The 16,806-nt window shown below is 47.0% G+C and overlaps 1 protein-coding gene across 5 annotated transcripts in view; it reads right to left on the reverse strand.

Annotated features, from left to right (window-relative positions):
• Positions 1–7,124: 7,124 nt before the first annotated feature.
• ITSN1 (intersectin 1) overlaps positions 7,125–16,806 on the reverse strand; it is a 217,817-nt gene continuing 208,135 nt past the window's right edge. For all 5 annotated transcript variants that reach the window (XM_027041668.2, XM_027041666.2, XM_027041667.2 and 2 more), the window contains 6 exons: positions 15,015–15,227; positions 13,842–13,963; positions 12,412–12,494; positions 12,018–12,101; positions 11,307–11,480; positions 7,125–9,161 (listed from right to left, as the gene is read on the reverse strand). In XM_027041668.2, coding sequence (XP_026897469.1) covers positions 9,013–9,161; positions 11,307–11,480; positions 12,018–12,101; positions 12,412–12,494; positions 13,842–13,963; positions 15,015–15,227 — 825 coding nt within the window. In that variant the 3' untranslated portion in view covers positions 7,125–9,012. The remainder of the gene's footprint in view (positions 9,162–11,306; positions 11,481–12,017; positions 12,102–12,411; positions 12,495–13,841; positions 13,964–15,014; positions 15,228–16,806) is intronic.

The following is a 16,806-nucleotide window of genomic DNA, read 5'->3' on the forward strand; positions in this document are numbered from 1 at the left end:
CTCCTCGGTGGCCTGCAGGGACATTTCTGGTGGCAAGTCTGTGCCCTAGAAGCATCTTGGGCTACTGCCTCTTTTCTGGAAAGGGGAAGATGAGGAAGACATCTTGCCCCTGGGATCTCCATTAGGGACACCGGCATCTCAGGAGACTGCTCTGCCCTGCTTGTTTTGTGTGCCCAGAAACTCCAAATTTCACTCTTCAACCCACCCAGCTATGCAACAGGCAAAAGTGGCGAAGACACCCGGGGAAATTTCATTGAAAAGGCAAACATCAAAGGGATGTGCCCAATCTATCCAGGAATCTAGGAAGAGTACTGCAAAGGGTGACCTGGAAGTCGGGGGTGGGGGGGTAGGGAGTCCTTCCCACGTTCTGAACTCTCTAGAAGGATGTTTGGTTCAGGCCTGAATTCCTCATCAATCTGCCAGAACTCATGGAAGCCTCTGTGGCACATGGATCTGATGGGAAACAGGCTCTCAGTACTCTCCTCCTTCCAGACACAACCACCTTCCAGAATGTTACCTGTTCAAGTCAGTTTTTAATGAAACACCAAGGTCCCACCCGAGGTCATGGCTACAGGATATGTTTCATTTCTTCATACCACCCATTTCATTTAAGCTAACCATATTCTCTGCCCCCAAAATGACTTCTTTGAATTTCTAACATATGCAACTTAGATTTTCTTTTTAATATAAGAAATTTAGTTGGGCTGAACCCAAGTAATCTGATTAAGTATTTTCTACTCCCGGAATAGGTTTTTAATTTTTTTTTTCTATACTTTTATGCACTTAAATTAGATTCCTAAAATACTCTCATTATACATACAGAAAAATAATCTCTCAATGACGAATCACATTTTACAATAACAAGTTAAATATTTTGACTACAGACTCTATGTTAGTTTATGCAACATTTACCAGCATAGCCTCTTACATACCATATATACAGTTAGTCATGGACATTCCCATAAACACACAGCAGAGATTTCATGACAAACCTTTTAAAGAGCATAACTTTTTCACTTTATGGATTGGAATTCTGCATTTTTCTTAGCTGGAAACTGTATCAAACGCAGAAAACCAGATGCCAAGAGCTGATTATCATACACAGGACATTTTTTGTTGTAGATTTTTCATCTATATACATGTATTTACACATATGTTGACCACCTATAGACGTGAGGGTACAAAGCTAATGTAGCTAAGGCAATACAACATGAATTATATGATTGCCAACTTCTCAATCTACGCAGGGCTACGGAAGGTAGAAGGAAGGGGGCCAGGAGGGTATAGACTTCAGCTAGCTGGGTTTCAGCAGACAACATCTAAAGCTGGCTTCACAGTTCAAAGACACTTGCGCTATTGGCAATGCATGTTTTCGATGCATGTGTAAAAATAAATATCATTACCAAAGATCTTGCCAGAATATCTACTTTCTGACACAGTGACTATTTAGCAGATGACATCTTAAGGATGTTGATTGGTAAAATGTGCATCAAAACGTTCATTTATGAAAATTAACGTGAACACAATGTTAATTACTCTGGAATTCACTTTCAGTAGTTTGGAAGGTTGCATTACGTGTAGCAACAAAGCTATAATTCGCTACTTCATTCAAAGTGACGCAGTCATATCCACACAAGATGAATGCGCAACGTCTGTGCAACTTTCCGTCAATATTTTTACTTAGCAAGCTTTGGGATTCCGGGCAGAATCGGGAAACAGAAAGGATTATTGCTCTGTGTGTGTAGGAATGAGACTGATTTGCCAAGAGGAAGCAGAACTGCAAATGTTGTGGAGCGTCCAGCCCAGCGCAAGAAAAAGGAACAAGAAGTTGCTTTGTGAGAGAAAGCAACAGCGAGCAAGCTCACCTGCCTGGCGGAGCCGTGGACTTCTAAAACTTGAGGCTACTCACACACGGGGCTCTTTCCTCTCCCCTGAGCTCACCCTCCTCCAAAGCCATCCGTGGGATCCTACAGGGAGAGCTGAGCTGGGTAGGCCCCACGTCCCGGAGGCAGGTGCCCCCAGACGCCTGGAGACGCCTCAGCTCTCTCTCCAGGGAGTGGCCCGTGGACCAAGCCGCGTGCAGACCCCGGGGAAGGGGCACGCGCACCTCCCCCAGCCTCCTTGCTTCTGTTCCTCTGGATGGTCCTCTGAAGGCAGAGGCTCAAAAGGCCTCCCTGTCCTACCGGGGAAAGGGCAGAATAGCCCCCCGAGGCTGACTAAAGACCAAAGGGAATGGTCTTATTTCAAATTAGTGGGTTAAAGGCCTGAAGGCCTGGGCGCCTGGGGCACGCCCTGGACGGGGAGCTAAGAGTAGGGCAGATGACTCCCTCTCTGGCCGTGGGGCACATCTGTCACCTAGGGCTTTGGGTCTCGTACCCTCTGATTAGTCTGGACCGTCTGTGCTCCTATGAAATAAGAGCAGACGCTTTGAAAAGTATTTTCAGCTCAGCTCTCCCCGCCTCCACCTGCCAGGGAGACTTTACAAAGTGAGAAGACAGAAGGTGAAGCCCCACCTGCCTCAAGAACCAAGCGACAACACAGCGTGTCCGGGGCCAGCTTCGCGAGCGCGTGACCCGCACAGTCACACGGGACCACGTGCTTGGTTCAATCCTCTGCCGCCACCACCTCAAACTTCTTAGTGATTTTCAACAAGGGGCCCCGATCTTCATTTTGTAGCGGCTCCTGAGCGCGACCACGGTGGGGTCAGGCCAGCCCGCTCCTCTGTTCAATCCACTTGGCTTCGTTTCTCTGGGCGCACACGCAAACACACACACACCACACACGCATCACGTGCACACCGCACGCAGGCACAGCGCACGTATCACACACGCCACACACACTGTCAGGCTCACACGCATCCTCTCACACACGCGTTCACACACTATATACACTCATACTCGCACATACACACGCTACACATTTACACACCCCAGACCCCACACACAGCCGCCCCACGCTCTCTCACAACACCATACGTGCAACCGCGGGGGCCGCAGGAGGTGGAACCAGCGCCCCCGGAGCCGCCCGCGGACCGCAGGTTTCCAACGGGAGATCGCCCCCTGGCGGCCACGGCGGGTAGGAAGGCAGCCGCTGATTCCTCAACCACACCGCAACCCCCTCTCTCTGGTTCCTGAATCCCCCTCTGCGCTAGGCCCCCGCTCTTTTCAGACGGAGACGCGGGAGGAAATAAGACATTTGAGTATAAGAGGAGAAACGCAGAGGAACAGAGTTTTAGAAACCCAGCCGCGCAGGAATGTTATTCTTTTAAATGACGAAAGCCCAAAACCGGTGTTGTAGAAGAAAGGTCTCTATTCCTACCACTGCACAAAAAGAAACCCTGGTGACTGCTTAATTCTCAGGAAATATCAGAGACACGCTCAATGGTTTTCAAGACTGACCAAATGAGCCCACTTCTGAACGCAGTTTTACCTGGTGGGCTTTGAATACTCAAATAGTCGCACTAGTCAGATGATATTAACAATCCAGGCTGCTATAGAAAGTAGAACAGAATCCACTTAAAAACAATTCACACAGGGGCGCTTGGGTGGCTCAGTTGGTTTAAGCATCCGACTCTTGATTTCAGCTCAGGTCATGATCTCACGGTTGGTGGGTTCAAGCTCCCCCCCCCCCCCCCCCCCCCCCCCCCCCCCCCGCCGTCTGGCTCTGTGCTGACAGCACAGAGCCTGCTTGGGATTCTCTGTCTCCCTCTCTCTCCGCTCCTCTCCCACGCCCTGTCTCTGTCTCTCTCTCTCTCTCTCTCTCTCTCAAAAATAAACATTAAAAAAAAAAATTCACACAAACCCTGACATACAGCAGGGGCAAATTTACCCTGAAATACCACAACCACATACAGTGTCCAAAAACTTACTCTATTACGTATGTGTTATCTGGTTCTCCAAGGCCAGAGCAATGAGGGTTTCTCTTAATGGAGGAACTGATCTGCCTGTCACTGATATAATTATTTAGAGGTGGAGATGAGCTTTTACAAGCATTGGGTGGTATTTAAATAACTCAAAGTCAGATCTACAATTAGGCCATGAAAGCCACAGAGGCAGGCCTTTCCTCTGTATCTCCCAGTCCTTAAGACAGTGGCCTAGTGCAGGGTGGGGACTCCCAGAATGAACAACACACTATTAGCCTTACTGACTGAGTTACTAAGAGATCACAGCCCAGAGATAAGACTCCAACATGTTGGCATCTGGGTTTTCACGCTCCCAAGACAGAGAGAGCTGTTAGATGTTTCTACCCTTCACGTGGAGTAAGATTTCCATGCTTATCAGGAATAGATTCTGGCTCCTACGGATATCAGGTGATGTACCTCAGTTGAGCGTGATGACCTACAAACACATCCTGGATCTGATACAGCGTGAGGTGAGGAAATGGGAGTTCTAGAACTTTCCTTCCCTTTAGCTCAAATAAACGGCTGTTTTCCAAGCACGATAGACCTGCCAACTTGATTTGCACCATACTAAGCGGCCCCCACAGAACACAGCTCAAGGCACTGCCAGGAGAGTCTTGGCTGCTGACCTGGGCTATTCCCAGCAGAAAGGGGAAGGCCTGCAGGCATTTCGACACCTCAGGGCACAAACAGAAGGAGGTGTTACTTTCGCCGAATGCCTCAGAGGGCAGCTCAGACCACAGCATCGGAGGTTTCACCTTGTCACCGGTTTCTGGTGCTACCCATTATGCTTTTTACCTGGTAGGAACTCGGCCTCCTATACCAGAAAGCAAAGGAGAAACAGCCAGGACCGACTGTTTCCCTCAACCTCACCTTCTGGCACCAGAGGCTCTATATGTGTAGAGCAAGTCCATCTGGAGTAAGCAGACCCTTTGCTAGCCTCACGTTCACCTCGAGTCTGAAAAGACCCTACCACCTCTGAAGTCTGCCAGTGTCCGTTTCAAAGTGCTCGTGTCTGCTGTAAAGCTCGTCTCCAACCTCAAAGGAGAAGGCAGTCAGAATAAAAGGAAAGGAAAGAAGAGGAAAGGAGAGGAGAGGAAAGGAAAGGAAAGGGAAGGGAAGGAAAAAGGGAAGGGAAAGAAAGGGAAGGGAGGGGAAGGGAAGGGAAGGGAAGGGAAGGAAAGGAAAGGAAAGGAAAGGAAAGGAAAGGAAAAGAAAGGAAAAGGAAAGGAAAAGATAGGAAAGGGAAGAGAAGGGAAGGGAAGGGAAGGGAAGGAAAGGAAAGGAAAGGAAAGGAAAGGAAAAGAAAGGAAAGGAAAGGAAAAGATAGGAAAGGGAAGAGAAGGGAAGGGAAGGGCGCACATGAAATACAATTAAAACCCACTAGCTGTTTCCAACGGAAAGTTTTAACATTGCTACACACAAATACAAATTTTCTTCTGACGAATCAAAAAGTCCAACCAACCAGAAAAGGCTATTTGGAGTAGAGATGGAGAAGTCTTTTTCTCCTCATGCAAAGTATTGGCAAACTCTAAATTATACTCCTAAATCTCCACCTTTCTAATAAAACCAGAAGCACTCATCCATTTCCCCTCGTTCTCCAACCCCACCGGATTCGAGAATGCTCCCACTCTGCATGGTCAGTGGCTTATGATTGCACCAGCCAGCTCCTGAAGGGACAGCTCACCTGCCTGGTCCTGGACAGCAGACCTCCAATCATCCTTCCCTGGTGGCTCTAGCATCTAACCCCCTGACTTCATTCCCACCCCGGAAGTCACAGGGGTGGGGGTGGGGAGGTGGGTACCAGGCCACCAAGATGCAAGTGATCAATTTACCCACTTTCTGATGGGATTTTCTTTTTTCAGTTAAATTCAGTACTATTCAACCACATGAAATCGGTTACCTTCACATACGTAGGTCATGCTCAAGCTCTTCAAAAAAGCAAAGAAGAAAAAAAAGTCCCCTTTAACACTAATGTTCTTTGGAGCGCCGTTCTCTTTCCTGCCGTCAGAGGAGAGGGACATGTCATCCAAGCAGTCAAACAAGGAAATCTGGCTCCAGTTTCTCAAGCATCCCTGGTGACCCTAGCCTAGGAGAGTCCCCCTTTCGGGGTCAGGCAAGCCCAGGATGTGAATGAACACCCTCCAGGCTCTCCTGGTGACAGCAGACCTGTTTCCAGGAGATGATCCTGCCAGCCTGCCTGCCTGCCGGGGAAGACAGGACCAGCCAGAGAAACCCTGCCCAGAGGGATTAAGATACGGATTGTCCATTCAGGAGAGCTAGTCTACATAAAACCCCAGTCCAAGGGCTCCCGTTCTCAGCACACAGCCTGAGAGCAGGAAAGCCCCTTGCTGGGCTAGAGGAAGTCAGTGTGGCTCAGAGTAGATGGGAAACTTACAAGGGCATGTGGAGGGCTGGGATCAGAATGCCAGGCTATAGTGGCCTACAGAAACCCTGCATTTAGAAGCAAAGCGCTAGGAAACGGATTGCTTATTGGAAAGAGACATTTCTTCTCTATGAAATTTAGCCCAGGCAGCCAAAAAGCCAGAAAACGGCAGCAAAAACAGGCTCAGAGCTGGTCACCAGTGATTACTCTTGTCATGAAACATCATAGGACCTCCAAGCCAAAGAGAATTTTCCAACCGGGCTGGCAACCAGGGCCCAGTGACATTGTAAAGTCATTGTAAAGAGAGGTCAAAGAGACACCATGCACCGTCCACGTTTCTCTATCTCCTCCCCCACCCCAACATGACTCCTGAGTCATAGCTGGATCTCAGGGCCAGACTACGTCATCCACAAGTAGGATCGGTCACAGTACGAATTACACCAGTGAGTGCAAGGACGCCAATCCAGAATTGCTGTCCTGGAGGAGGCAGCTCAGGGATGCTCAACGTAGTCACTTGGGAGAAAGACTCACATACTGCTCTTTCGTGCCACATTAACTCCGATGATGGGACGCTGTGAGTGGGTGATGCCGTGAGGGGGTGACCGGCAGGCCTAAAAGGGCTACTAAGATTCTTGTCATTGTTCACACTACATCCTACCTGGATAAACAGTGATAACCAGCCCTGACGCACAAAGAAAGCCAATGAAGAAAAGGGATTGGAATGGTGACCCAATACTACCCCACTGACACATTGCATACGTTTTTTTTTCTACCATAGAACACGTCCTTCACGAATACACTGAACAAACTGTATTGGGTATAGAAATAGGAAAGCATAAGTTGTATGTCTATTTATAGATTTAATTCCACACAGTTTCTTAACAACGTCAAAAAAATATAAACCTAAGGTATTTTCACTATATCTTCTTCTGGGAAGTGGTAAACAAATGCATGCCTGAAGTTCACCTTGGTCTGTAACAGTGTTCAGTTGAAAGTTTCTAACTAAAGGGTGTGTCTGTTTTAAAAAATACTCATGTCTGTTTGTTCGCGATACAAAATTCTACGCTATCTTCAATAAATAAATAATAAAGTGTTTCTTAAAAGTATGAAATGTAAACTTTGTCGCCCTTTCTAACACACACATTTTAAAAATTGCTTGAAATATGACAGAGCTCTTATGGGAAATTATGACACTATGCATTCAGTTCCCAGCAAAGTGGAGACTCGGCCACTATGTTAATGCTACCACTTACAAAGCACTTCTACAACCCTAGTTAAATTAGGACCTACAATCGAAGAGAACACTGTCTAACACAGGAAAGCTGGACTCCAGTACCAAGAGAACATGCAAAGAACATGTCATGACCACAACAAACTGGGATTAGGAGAACATTAACATGCGAACAAAATACGGCCCACACTTATCATTAGCAAATCGAGTTATTATCTAGTTAACCAGCCTATCTCCTGGCTATTAAGGGGGGGAAAAAAATCAAAGAACTCAAATCAAACAGCTTGGCACATGGTCATACGTTCCTGACTCTGGCAACAAGCACATGGGTTTCCATTACTGAGAGGTTGGTTGCGTATGGAAGAATATGGGAACGAGTCTTGGGTCTTCCTCCCCAGATTTGTGAGGCGTGTACGCTCCTAGGGCCTTCCCCCCAGCATGTAATGGAGTTCCTTTACATCTTTCCATCCCACTTCCGGATCGTGACTTTTCCTTTTCACGTCTTGGGGACGTTTCTTTCTTGGGAACACACCAAAGACAGCTGCTAGAATTTCCCATGACAATCAGGATCCGGCACATTCAAGCAAAAGCAGGCTCAGAGCTGGTCACCAGAGATTACTCTTGTCATGAAACATCATAGGACCTCCAAACCAAAGAGAATTTTCCAACTGGGCTGGCAACCAGGGCCCAATGACATTGTAAAGTAGCCTTTCAGGTGACCTGTGGTGATCTAATCCAACAAAGTATAACTTTGTAGATAACAAGCTTCCTTAACCATCTTCCAAGCATGCTGGAAATCAAAACTGGGTCACCTGAAGGTAGCTAGTGATAGTTTTCATTGACATCTATCAATAAAAGACCTGGAGGGCACTGGAAGGGCTCTAACAATGCACCTGCTAGAATCTTCCATGGACCAGCTCTTCAAAGAGCTAGCCCACTGTCTGATTTGGAGACCACCTCCCCGACTGATCATATCCAGGGCAGCATTTCAAATAAGGTCCCGGTTGGGGAATAAGATTCTGAAGCAATGGCAAGACCTTCATAGTTACTTCTAAAACACACGAAGGACTAGGCATCATGGCCCCAGGGGCCTATCTGGGGACTGGTGGAAGGTTACATGAGTTCTCCAAAAATACAGACATTGCATTTATAAATCTATTTTACAGTGACCAGACCCAAGCCTCGAGCCCAGGGATGGGCCAGACTCCCAACCAAATCTAGCTGGGGGCTATGGGATTTCAAAGACCCTTGAAGCCATGATGAGGCCTGCAGTGAGGATGAAGGAAGACAGTTCTGCTTCATAAAATGGGAACTTGTTTGGGGGCGGGGGAAGGATTGTCAAGAATTATTCCTAAAAGTTTTGAGGGGCCTGTCTTCACTGTCCCGTTGCCCTGTGGCTGAACATCCAACGGTGGTCTTAGAAAAGCAATCCCATGTCCAGATCCCACCTGCTGCCTTGGGCTGTAGGAAGTCTACCAGCACACCAGGGCCTGCTCCCTATGGCTCATCAAACAGCTGCAGGTCTAAGCGGACCACAATCTCCCCTGTGGGGACTTCATGTAGCAGGAGACACTTTGTAACTGGGCCTTTGGAACCCTGGTCCTTCTTGATGTCGGCCACACGGATCTCTGTCCGACCCAAAAAATCTGAAAGGAGAAAGAACACCCTGCTCAGAGAGAGAATTCCTTAACTTCATGGCATGTATTTGGCACACTGGGAATTTTTCAGCGACTTGTTATACCCTCCCTTCTTCCAAAAGGGAATTAGGTCAGTTTATAGGAATCCATGAACCACAATGACAGAGCATAAGTTTTAAATGGAGGGAAAGAAAAAAAAAAGGACACCAGGGTGAGTCTAGAAGGAAGTAAAAACATAGACGATGACAGTCCCCACACCTGGAGACCTCCAAAGGCCTAGAAGCGTCCCGGGAGGCAATGCAACATTGGATGCCATATCAGCTGCACAAAGATTGAAAAGTAATATCTCCCAGGGTTTGTCACAAGAGGACACTTTGTAATGTCACATCCTTTTCAGAAAAAGCAAAGATGGTGAGCTAGGGCTGGTCCTTAAAATGCCCCTTGCATGTGCCAGAGAGCAAATGCAAGGTGTGGGAGAGGAGGCCACACACAGCCTGGGCTGCATGCTTTCAACACCGCTCCCAAAACTATCTCAACATCACTTTTTATCAAATATTCAGCACCAGTAGAAGAACAGATGTGAATATATTTGTATTTTTAAATTTTTTTTTTTAAGTAGGCATTACGCCTGGTGCAGAGCTAGTGTAGGGCTTGAACTCACGACCCTGAGATCAAGACCTGAGCTGAGATCAAGGGTCGGATGCTTAGCTGACTGAGCCAGCCAGGCACCCCTGCCCCCTTTTTAAAATTTTTATTTATTTTTTTAAGTAGGCTCCACATCCAATGTGGGGCTTGAACTCATAACCCTGAGATCAAGAGTTGCACACTCTGCAGACTGAGCCAGCCAGGTGCCCCATACTTGAAAATTCTTTTCAAATTAGGCAATTACACAATGGTGTTAAATGGGCCTCCAGACCATAATTCCTTCATTTATTCATTCAAGAATTATTTAGTGGAATATACTGTTATCCAGGCACTCCTGTACAGGAAACAGCCTTTCAAGATTCCACCTGGCTCAGTCAGAAAAGCCTGTGACACTTGATCTTGAGTCATGAGTTGAGCCCCATGTTGGATGTAGAGATTACTGGAAAGACAAAAAAAAAAAAAAAAAAAAAAAAAAGCTTTAAAAAATAATTAAAAAAAAAAAGATGTGAGAGTTTTTTTCTGGTGGACAGATGCAAATTTATTTTGCCCTATGCTCATTTCGTGGGAATAATCTCTTATATAAGAACAACACTAGGATTTTCAATTCATACCCTAGTGGAGTTGTCACTGTGTCCTGTTATTTCACTATTTAAAATGACCAGTCTTAAACTTTCACTTGTCAGAATAGAAACTGGCAATGAAACACGGTAGTCGAGAGCCTAGCCTTGAGAGTTGTTCTGGGCATTCTCTAACATTTAGCCAGCTATGTGCCTGTCTTCAGACCGTAACCAAAGGTACCTAACTCACAATGAGATGATTCATATAAAAGTATTAAAAGGCAAAAGCCAAGCTAGCAGAAGCCCCTATTCCTAGCACTTCCCTATACTCTTTGGATATAATTGAGCCTGCCATCTTCAGACTTACTCTCTGGTTTTTATCAGTTGAGGAAAAGAGAGAGAATTTCTTGGAGTCATTGGCCAGGTGCCTTCTTTTCCAGGCTCAAAGCAGAAGCAGGAAGCGGGTTGAAGGAATGATTCATCCAACCCAGTTCCACAGTTCCATCCTTTTGATTAACCAGACATGTCACCCAAAGTGCACTGATTGCTTCTTGCCACGCCTGTCGTGGGCTGACACTTTTCTTGCTCAACGGGCTACTTTTATCCATTATCACCGTGGCTTTGGGCCAGGAACTAAAGGACTGGGCTGAGACTCTGGGGTACAGTCTTTTTTGCAGTCGCGTGCTGTAGGGAAGCATGGGACTGTGTTCTCTATCTAGGGCAGCTGGACCACTCTAGACCAAGCATGCTTTGTTCACCTTCTCTGAGATGTCCCAGCATCGGTGAAGGCCACTTCCTAGGGGAGGCTGAGTCTTGCCTTGCGCCAACCTCATCTTTCTGGGGGGAGGTCAAAAAAAATCCTGGGCACCAAGGTCCCAGGTAGAAAACATTTACCCCTGAAAGCTGGATGACAGAGGAGGAAGGGCACCTCGCGAGGCTGCTCTCTACTCACCGTCTGGAGAGAACTGGTCCCTCTCAAACACGGTGATGCAGAGGACCTCCTGCTCCAGGTCTTTGATGAAGAACTGGCAGTTGGAATTCCATTTGGGATTCAGAGTGTCCTGGATCGTCTTGGTGATGTGACACTGGGAGCCCATGGTCACCTCACAGTACGGGTTACTCTTTCCTAGAGTGGACACAGCCTGCTAGACTCCTACCTGGCTGCAGGGCTCTGGGCATGGCATGGCAGGGTCACAGCCACGATGGGCAGCAATTTCCCTCCATGTCCCTCATTTTTACCACCCCCCTCCCATTGCCACACTCGATAAGTGCCATAAAATGGAGCATCTGGGCAAAAACTCCCACAATCCAGCATCACAGTTAAGTTATAATACGTAAATATTGATAACACTTAAATAATTAGATTAATGGACTTTAAAATTAAGCCTTTCCCGTCTCTTTGCTATAGACTTAGACTGTATCACATCTACTATGGAATGGCAACCACCCAGATCTCTCTGAAAAGCAAAATGGTGGGAAGGATTAAATTGAAAAAAAAAAACAAAAACAAAAACCTCTAGATTTGAACAAGTGTTAGGAAAGCCAATTCTGGAAGGAAAATTTAGGATTATGGAAACAGCACATTTGACTTAAGTCTGGCTGGGGGGAAGGGAGAAAAGGCTTCTACCAACAACCCATGCTAGAGGGAATTTGAGGTCCTTACCATGTGACCGACAGGGTTTCAGCTCAATGCCTTCAACAACGTTCACCATCAACCTTCCAATACCTGTTGCCCTTTGGGAACGGACTACGACAGCGGGAAGAACAACACAAGATGCTTCACTGAAACATTTGTTGCCTTCCCCAGCCCTGTTTGCCTCAGACCAGTTTTATGTAGCTGCCCCACCCCCCCTTCTCCCCTCAGACTCTGGCTGGCTTGTTCCACCAGGGTAGATGCTCCACCCTTCATCTTGCACCCCACTCTCCCCTCCCCCACTCCCATCCCTTCTCAGCCTCCCTCCGCCTCCAGGCTCATCTTCCAGCTTTAAGGATTCTGAGCCCAAACTTCTCTGCCCCAGCTCGGCAGGAAACAGTCCATGCCACTGAGCAATGCATACCCAGGTACGCCTTCTCCCGCTTCTTTTTCTCAGTCTCTATATAGAGTTCTGAAGCAGCTTTGATTTTCTGCACCCAGGCAGTCCTTGGAAATAAAAAGACAGAAAGGTGCCAAACAGAACTCAGGAAAAAGGTCTCAGATCCATTCGAATTCAGTCTCCAGGACCCTACCTGCTTTGTTCATTTGATCTGAACAACAAAGGCTTGGGAAAGAAAGTCTGGTGTTCTGTCAAATGATGCTAATAATTATTCCTACCATTAATAAGGAGGGAGGAGTGGCATTTTTATTGATATGCTCGAGACCTGCCTTGGCCTTGGTGCCCCTGTGGAAGAGAAATGCTGACCCGGAGATGTTGGCATGCAACTCTCTCCTCCCTCGTTGACAAGCATCCCATTACAAAACAGATGCACATAGGGGAAGGGGGGCAAAAATAATATAAAAACAGGGAGGGGGACAAGACATATGACACTCTTAAATACAGAGAACAAGCTGAGGGAGGCTGGAGGGGTTGCAGGTGGAGGGATGGGCTACATGGGCAAGGGGCATTAAGGGCGGCACTTGGGATGAACACTGGGTGTTTTATATAGGGACTGAATCACTAGATTCTACTCCTGAAATCATTATTGCACTATATGCTAACTAACTTGGATGTAAATTAAAAAAAAAAATTGAATAAAATTAATTAATTAATTCTTTTAAAAAGCACCCCATGTTTGCCTAACCAAAGAAGGCCAGAAGGATCTCTCTTATTAAACCATCCAAGGGAAGAACAAAACCATTTCCCAGACAGGGAACCACTTTCTAGGGAAAAGCAAACACACTCCGAGCAAAGTAGTTGGCATGACGCTTTCTCCTTCATTTCTCGGAGACCCATATGTATGATAGCTTTGGCCAGTTTTCTTGTTTGGCACAAATGCCCTTTGGAATGTCGGTTGGCCTTGGGTCAAGTTCGCCCTTCAGAAATGATCTATTTCATTTGGCTGTAGGGCATAGCCTTGAATACATGATTGAAGCAAAATAACAAAACAACCCACTGCTCTCAGATCCAGAATGTCTGCGTAAGCGAGCCCAGCTGAGGACAGGGTCGGGCTTGGGTGGTCCTATTAATCCCCAGATCACCTTCCTATTGGTTTCTGCCACCCGGAAAACCTTGGGAAACCTGAGATGCTCCACTGATCTCAAAGAAAGATGGAAATTTCCTTTAAAAAAATTCTCAAGCAAAATCAGTTTCAATTCATTTTATTTTGAAAAAGTCACGCCACGTGTTAAACTTTTGAGCGGCTCTGGAGAAAAGTATGAAGACCCCTCCAGCCAGAGGTTGTGGTATTGCAACTGAACAAATGTTGGGACCTGCTGATTAATTAGATGTTCTACATATGTCCAGCCTGGTGGAACCCAGGTGCCCAGTGCCAGGCAGGTGGCAGGTCTTACCTTTCATTTATGCTTTCGGCTCGGAGGGTGTAGACTCGGTCAATGTGGGAGATGTGGAAGATGGGCTCATCTCCAGAAGGGTCAGTGGGTAATTTTACTAGAACCTCATTCAGGAAAATAGGCTGAAAGAGAGTGCACAGGCATTAAACAACCAGACGGGATTCTGTGTGTTTCAATGAACTATGAGTGTGCGTGAGCTTATGTGCACATGTTCTAATAAACTAAACTGAGTGTGTGTGTGTGTGTGTGTGTGTGTGTGTTTTCCAGTAAACTCTACTGGAATTATAATTTTGCATTAATATCAACTTTCATGTATTGCAAACTATAAATAGAATTTTTGCCTCCTCCATTTTGCTGGTATTTTTTAAGCCCTTCACAATACGAGCTGACCGGTCTGTTTTGGCCATTGCATATCCCAACCAGCAAACAGTCTTCAACAACTTAACCTCCAGCCAATCCCCTCCAAAGATTTTCATACAAAGTTGTTAGTGACAATCTACATAAGTACATTGTTCTTTGCCCCACAATCACCATCACCCCACAATCCCCTAACTGCTGCTTCAGAGAAAATTCTTCCGCAAAAACGCCCCCACACAGACAAATTTAGGAAAACAGTATCCCGTGACACAAAGACACACAAACACAGCTATGTACATAGGAGCAGACCAAATAAACAGCAGAGGTAAATTCTCCACACATGGACTGTTTAGATTGGCTTTTGCTGGAAAAGGTGTGGGGCACAGATGTTTCAAGTGATCCTGAGAAGTTTGGGGAGGGGTCTGGGAATGCTTGCAAGGTGGGCACCAGTGCTCAACTTCTGAGCTGTCCCATGCCTGCCTCCTGTGTCACACTAGACCGTGAGCCCCACCAGCATAGGGGGCACTCCTCATGTCTGAGGAACCACAGTGGCCATTTGGAAGCTCATAGATAGATGTCTTGTCAATCGAGTTGAATGCTGTTCCTCTTCTGATAATGTTGGAACTGCACTTCTTTAGTTACCCTAAACCCTGGCTCATCCCTCCGTCTTCTCCTCTATGCCACAACCCCCCCCCCCCCAAACCCTGCTCATACTCTGACTCCTTTTTGGAACCTTTCTCCTTTCCCCGCCAACACCAACCCTGATATCGCAATCTAGAATCGCAATCTAGAACCACAATCTAGAACCACACTTACTGTTTTGTACATTTTGTACTGCAGGTTCGATTTGGGACTGAAGACTTTGTCCGTGCCAGATGAGCCCAAGGGCTTTATGATTTGGGTCAGCAGGAGGAAGTCGTTGAAGAGGAAGCCATACAGCTCCTTGTTGCTCTTGGCCTTGTAGAGTTTCCCACTGTGCAGAAACTTGCGTGGCCCCAAGCAGTTGGTCACTGAATTGAACACAAGTTGCTGAGAAAGGAAAACAAAGCCCAAAGAGGACACGGTGAAGGGAGGTCATTTTTTGATTTTTGTGTTTCTGTGTCTGAAAGCGCAGGCTCCGTCAGAATCGGAGGCTGGGCCCCCACGGGCCTGTATCTTAGGCTTCAATCAAAGACTGCCTTGCAGACTTCAGGCAGTACCTTTCAGGGCCAAGGAGTCAAAGGCAGTCAAAGACACAGTTCTGGGGATTCCAAGTGTCCAGATGAGTCTTGAATATACTTCTGACTGCTTTCTCCCGAGGGGTCTACTAATGTCTGAGGGTGTCGGTGCCCCCCTTTTATTTACTGGGAAATGGGAAACAGGAAGAAAATTCTCGGCCCTCTCCCACCTCAATGAGTATGGGCTATGTCTCCAGAGGGGGCATCAGCCAGCTCCAGTGATGACCCCACACGGGTTCAAAAGGTCCCTTGCACTTGGGGAAAGCAACAACCATTCCCTGCACAATTCTACAGACCACATGCTACTTTCTAAGGTCAGCTAGAGTCCAGGCCCCTCGCACGTGAGTGAGTGCAAAACTCAAGGGCGCTGAGTGATGCCTCAAAGCCAAGCAGAGCAGACACAGTGTTGGCTCACATTAAATCTCCACCAACTAGTCCGGAAAGTGTGAAGGGGACACTCTCATTGCCACTTCGCCAAACCTTGGAGATGGCTCCAAGTGCCGCTAAAACATGGCTCTATCATTCCTCTGGGCTCTCTCATCTCACGTGAGCAGTTTCTAAAGGGGCAGAAGGAGACCGAGGCAGAAAAATGACCTCACTAGGATCCCCTTTTTTTTTGGCGCAGGGTGAGAGACTGAAAGAGGGAAAGGCACAGCTGTGCCCAGGCAGCAGTATGATCCAGGCAAGGGTCAGACTCTCACGGCCCCCACCTGTCCACACTTGGGCCCCAAGGGTTGCTCTACTAGAAGCCTTCAAGGCCAATGCTCTCCAGAACTATGAGCCCTATAGGTCTCCCTGAGGACAGTATTTGTGAAGAGGTGACAGGGTTCACACCATGTGTCCCCCGAGAGATGTTGGTGGCCACTCATCTCCCTCCATCATGGGAGACAGAATCAGCAGTGCCTCTGTGACTGGAGATCTATAGGCATCAAGGAAGAGTGACCACTCCACTCACTCTTGGGTACAAAGAGGGAGAAGTGTCTCTAATCTGCCACCGGGGCTCTGAGGGAGCCCAAAAGACTGAAGATGACACCCAAATGGGAGCCTTTAGTGCCTAGTTTTTACCCCTTTGCACTATGAACAGGAGGCTGGAGATCAACCCAGCCCTTCTGGCTTGCCAAGAGTCCAAGGCACTTGGGGACAGACAATGAATCCAGAGAAGGCAGCCTGGATCACATAAAGGTGATGTCATTTATTCATACTCCAAGTTTGGGGCCTCCAATTGGCCAGGCTAACACTGAATATAAATGAATTGGGAATGATATTTACATTTCTCTATCTTTTAAAAGAAGTTTTTTAAATGTTTATTTACTTTTGAAAGAGAGAGAGAGAGAGCGTGCAAGCAGGGAGAGGCAGAGAGAGAGGAAGACACAGAATCTGAAACAGGCTCC

The sequence above is a fragment of the Acinonyx jubatus genome, chromosome C2 (genome assembly GCF_027475565.1).
Source record: "Acinonyx jubatus isolate Ajub_Pintada_27869175 chromosome C2, VMU_Ajub_asm_v1.0, whole genome shotgun sequence".
Lineage (NCBI taxonomy): Eukaryota > Metazoa > Chordata > Mammalia > Carnivora > Felidae > Acinonyx > Acinonyx jubatus.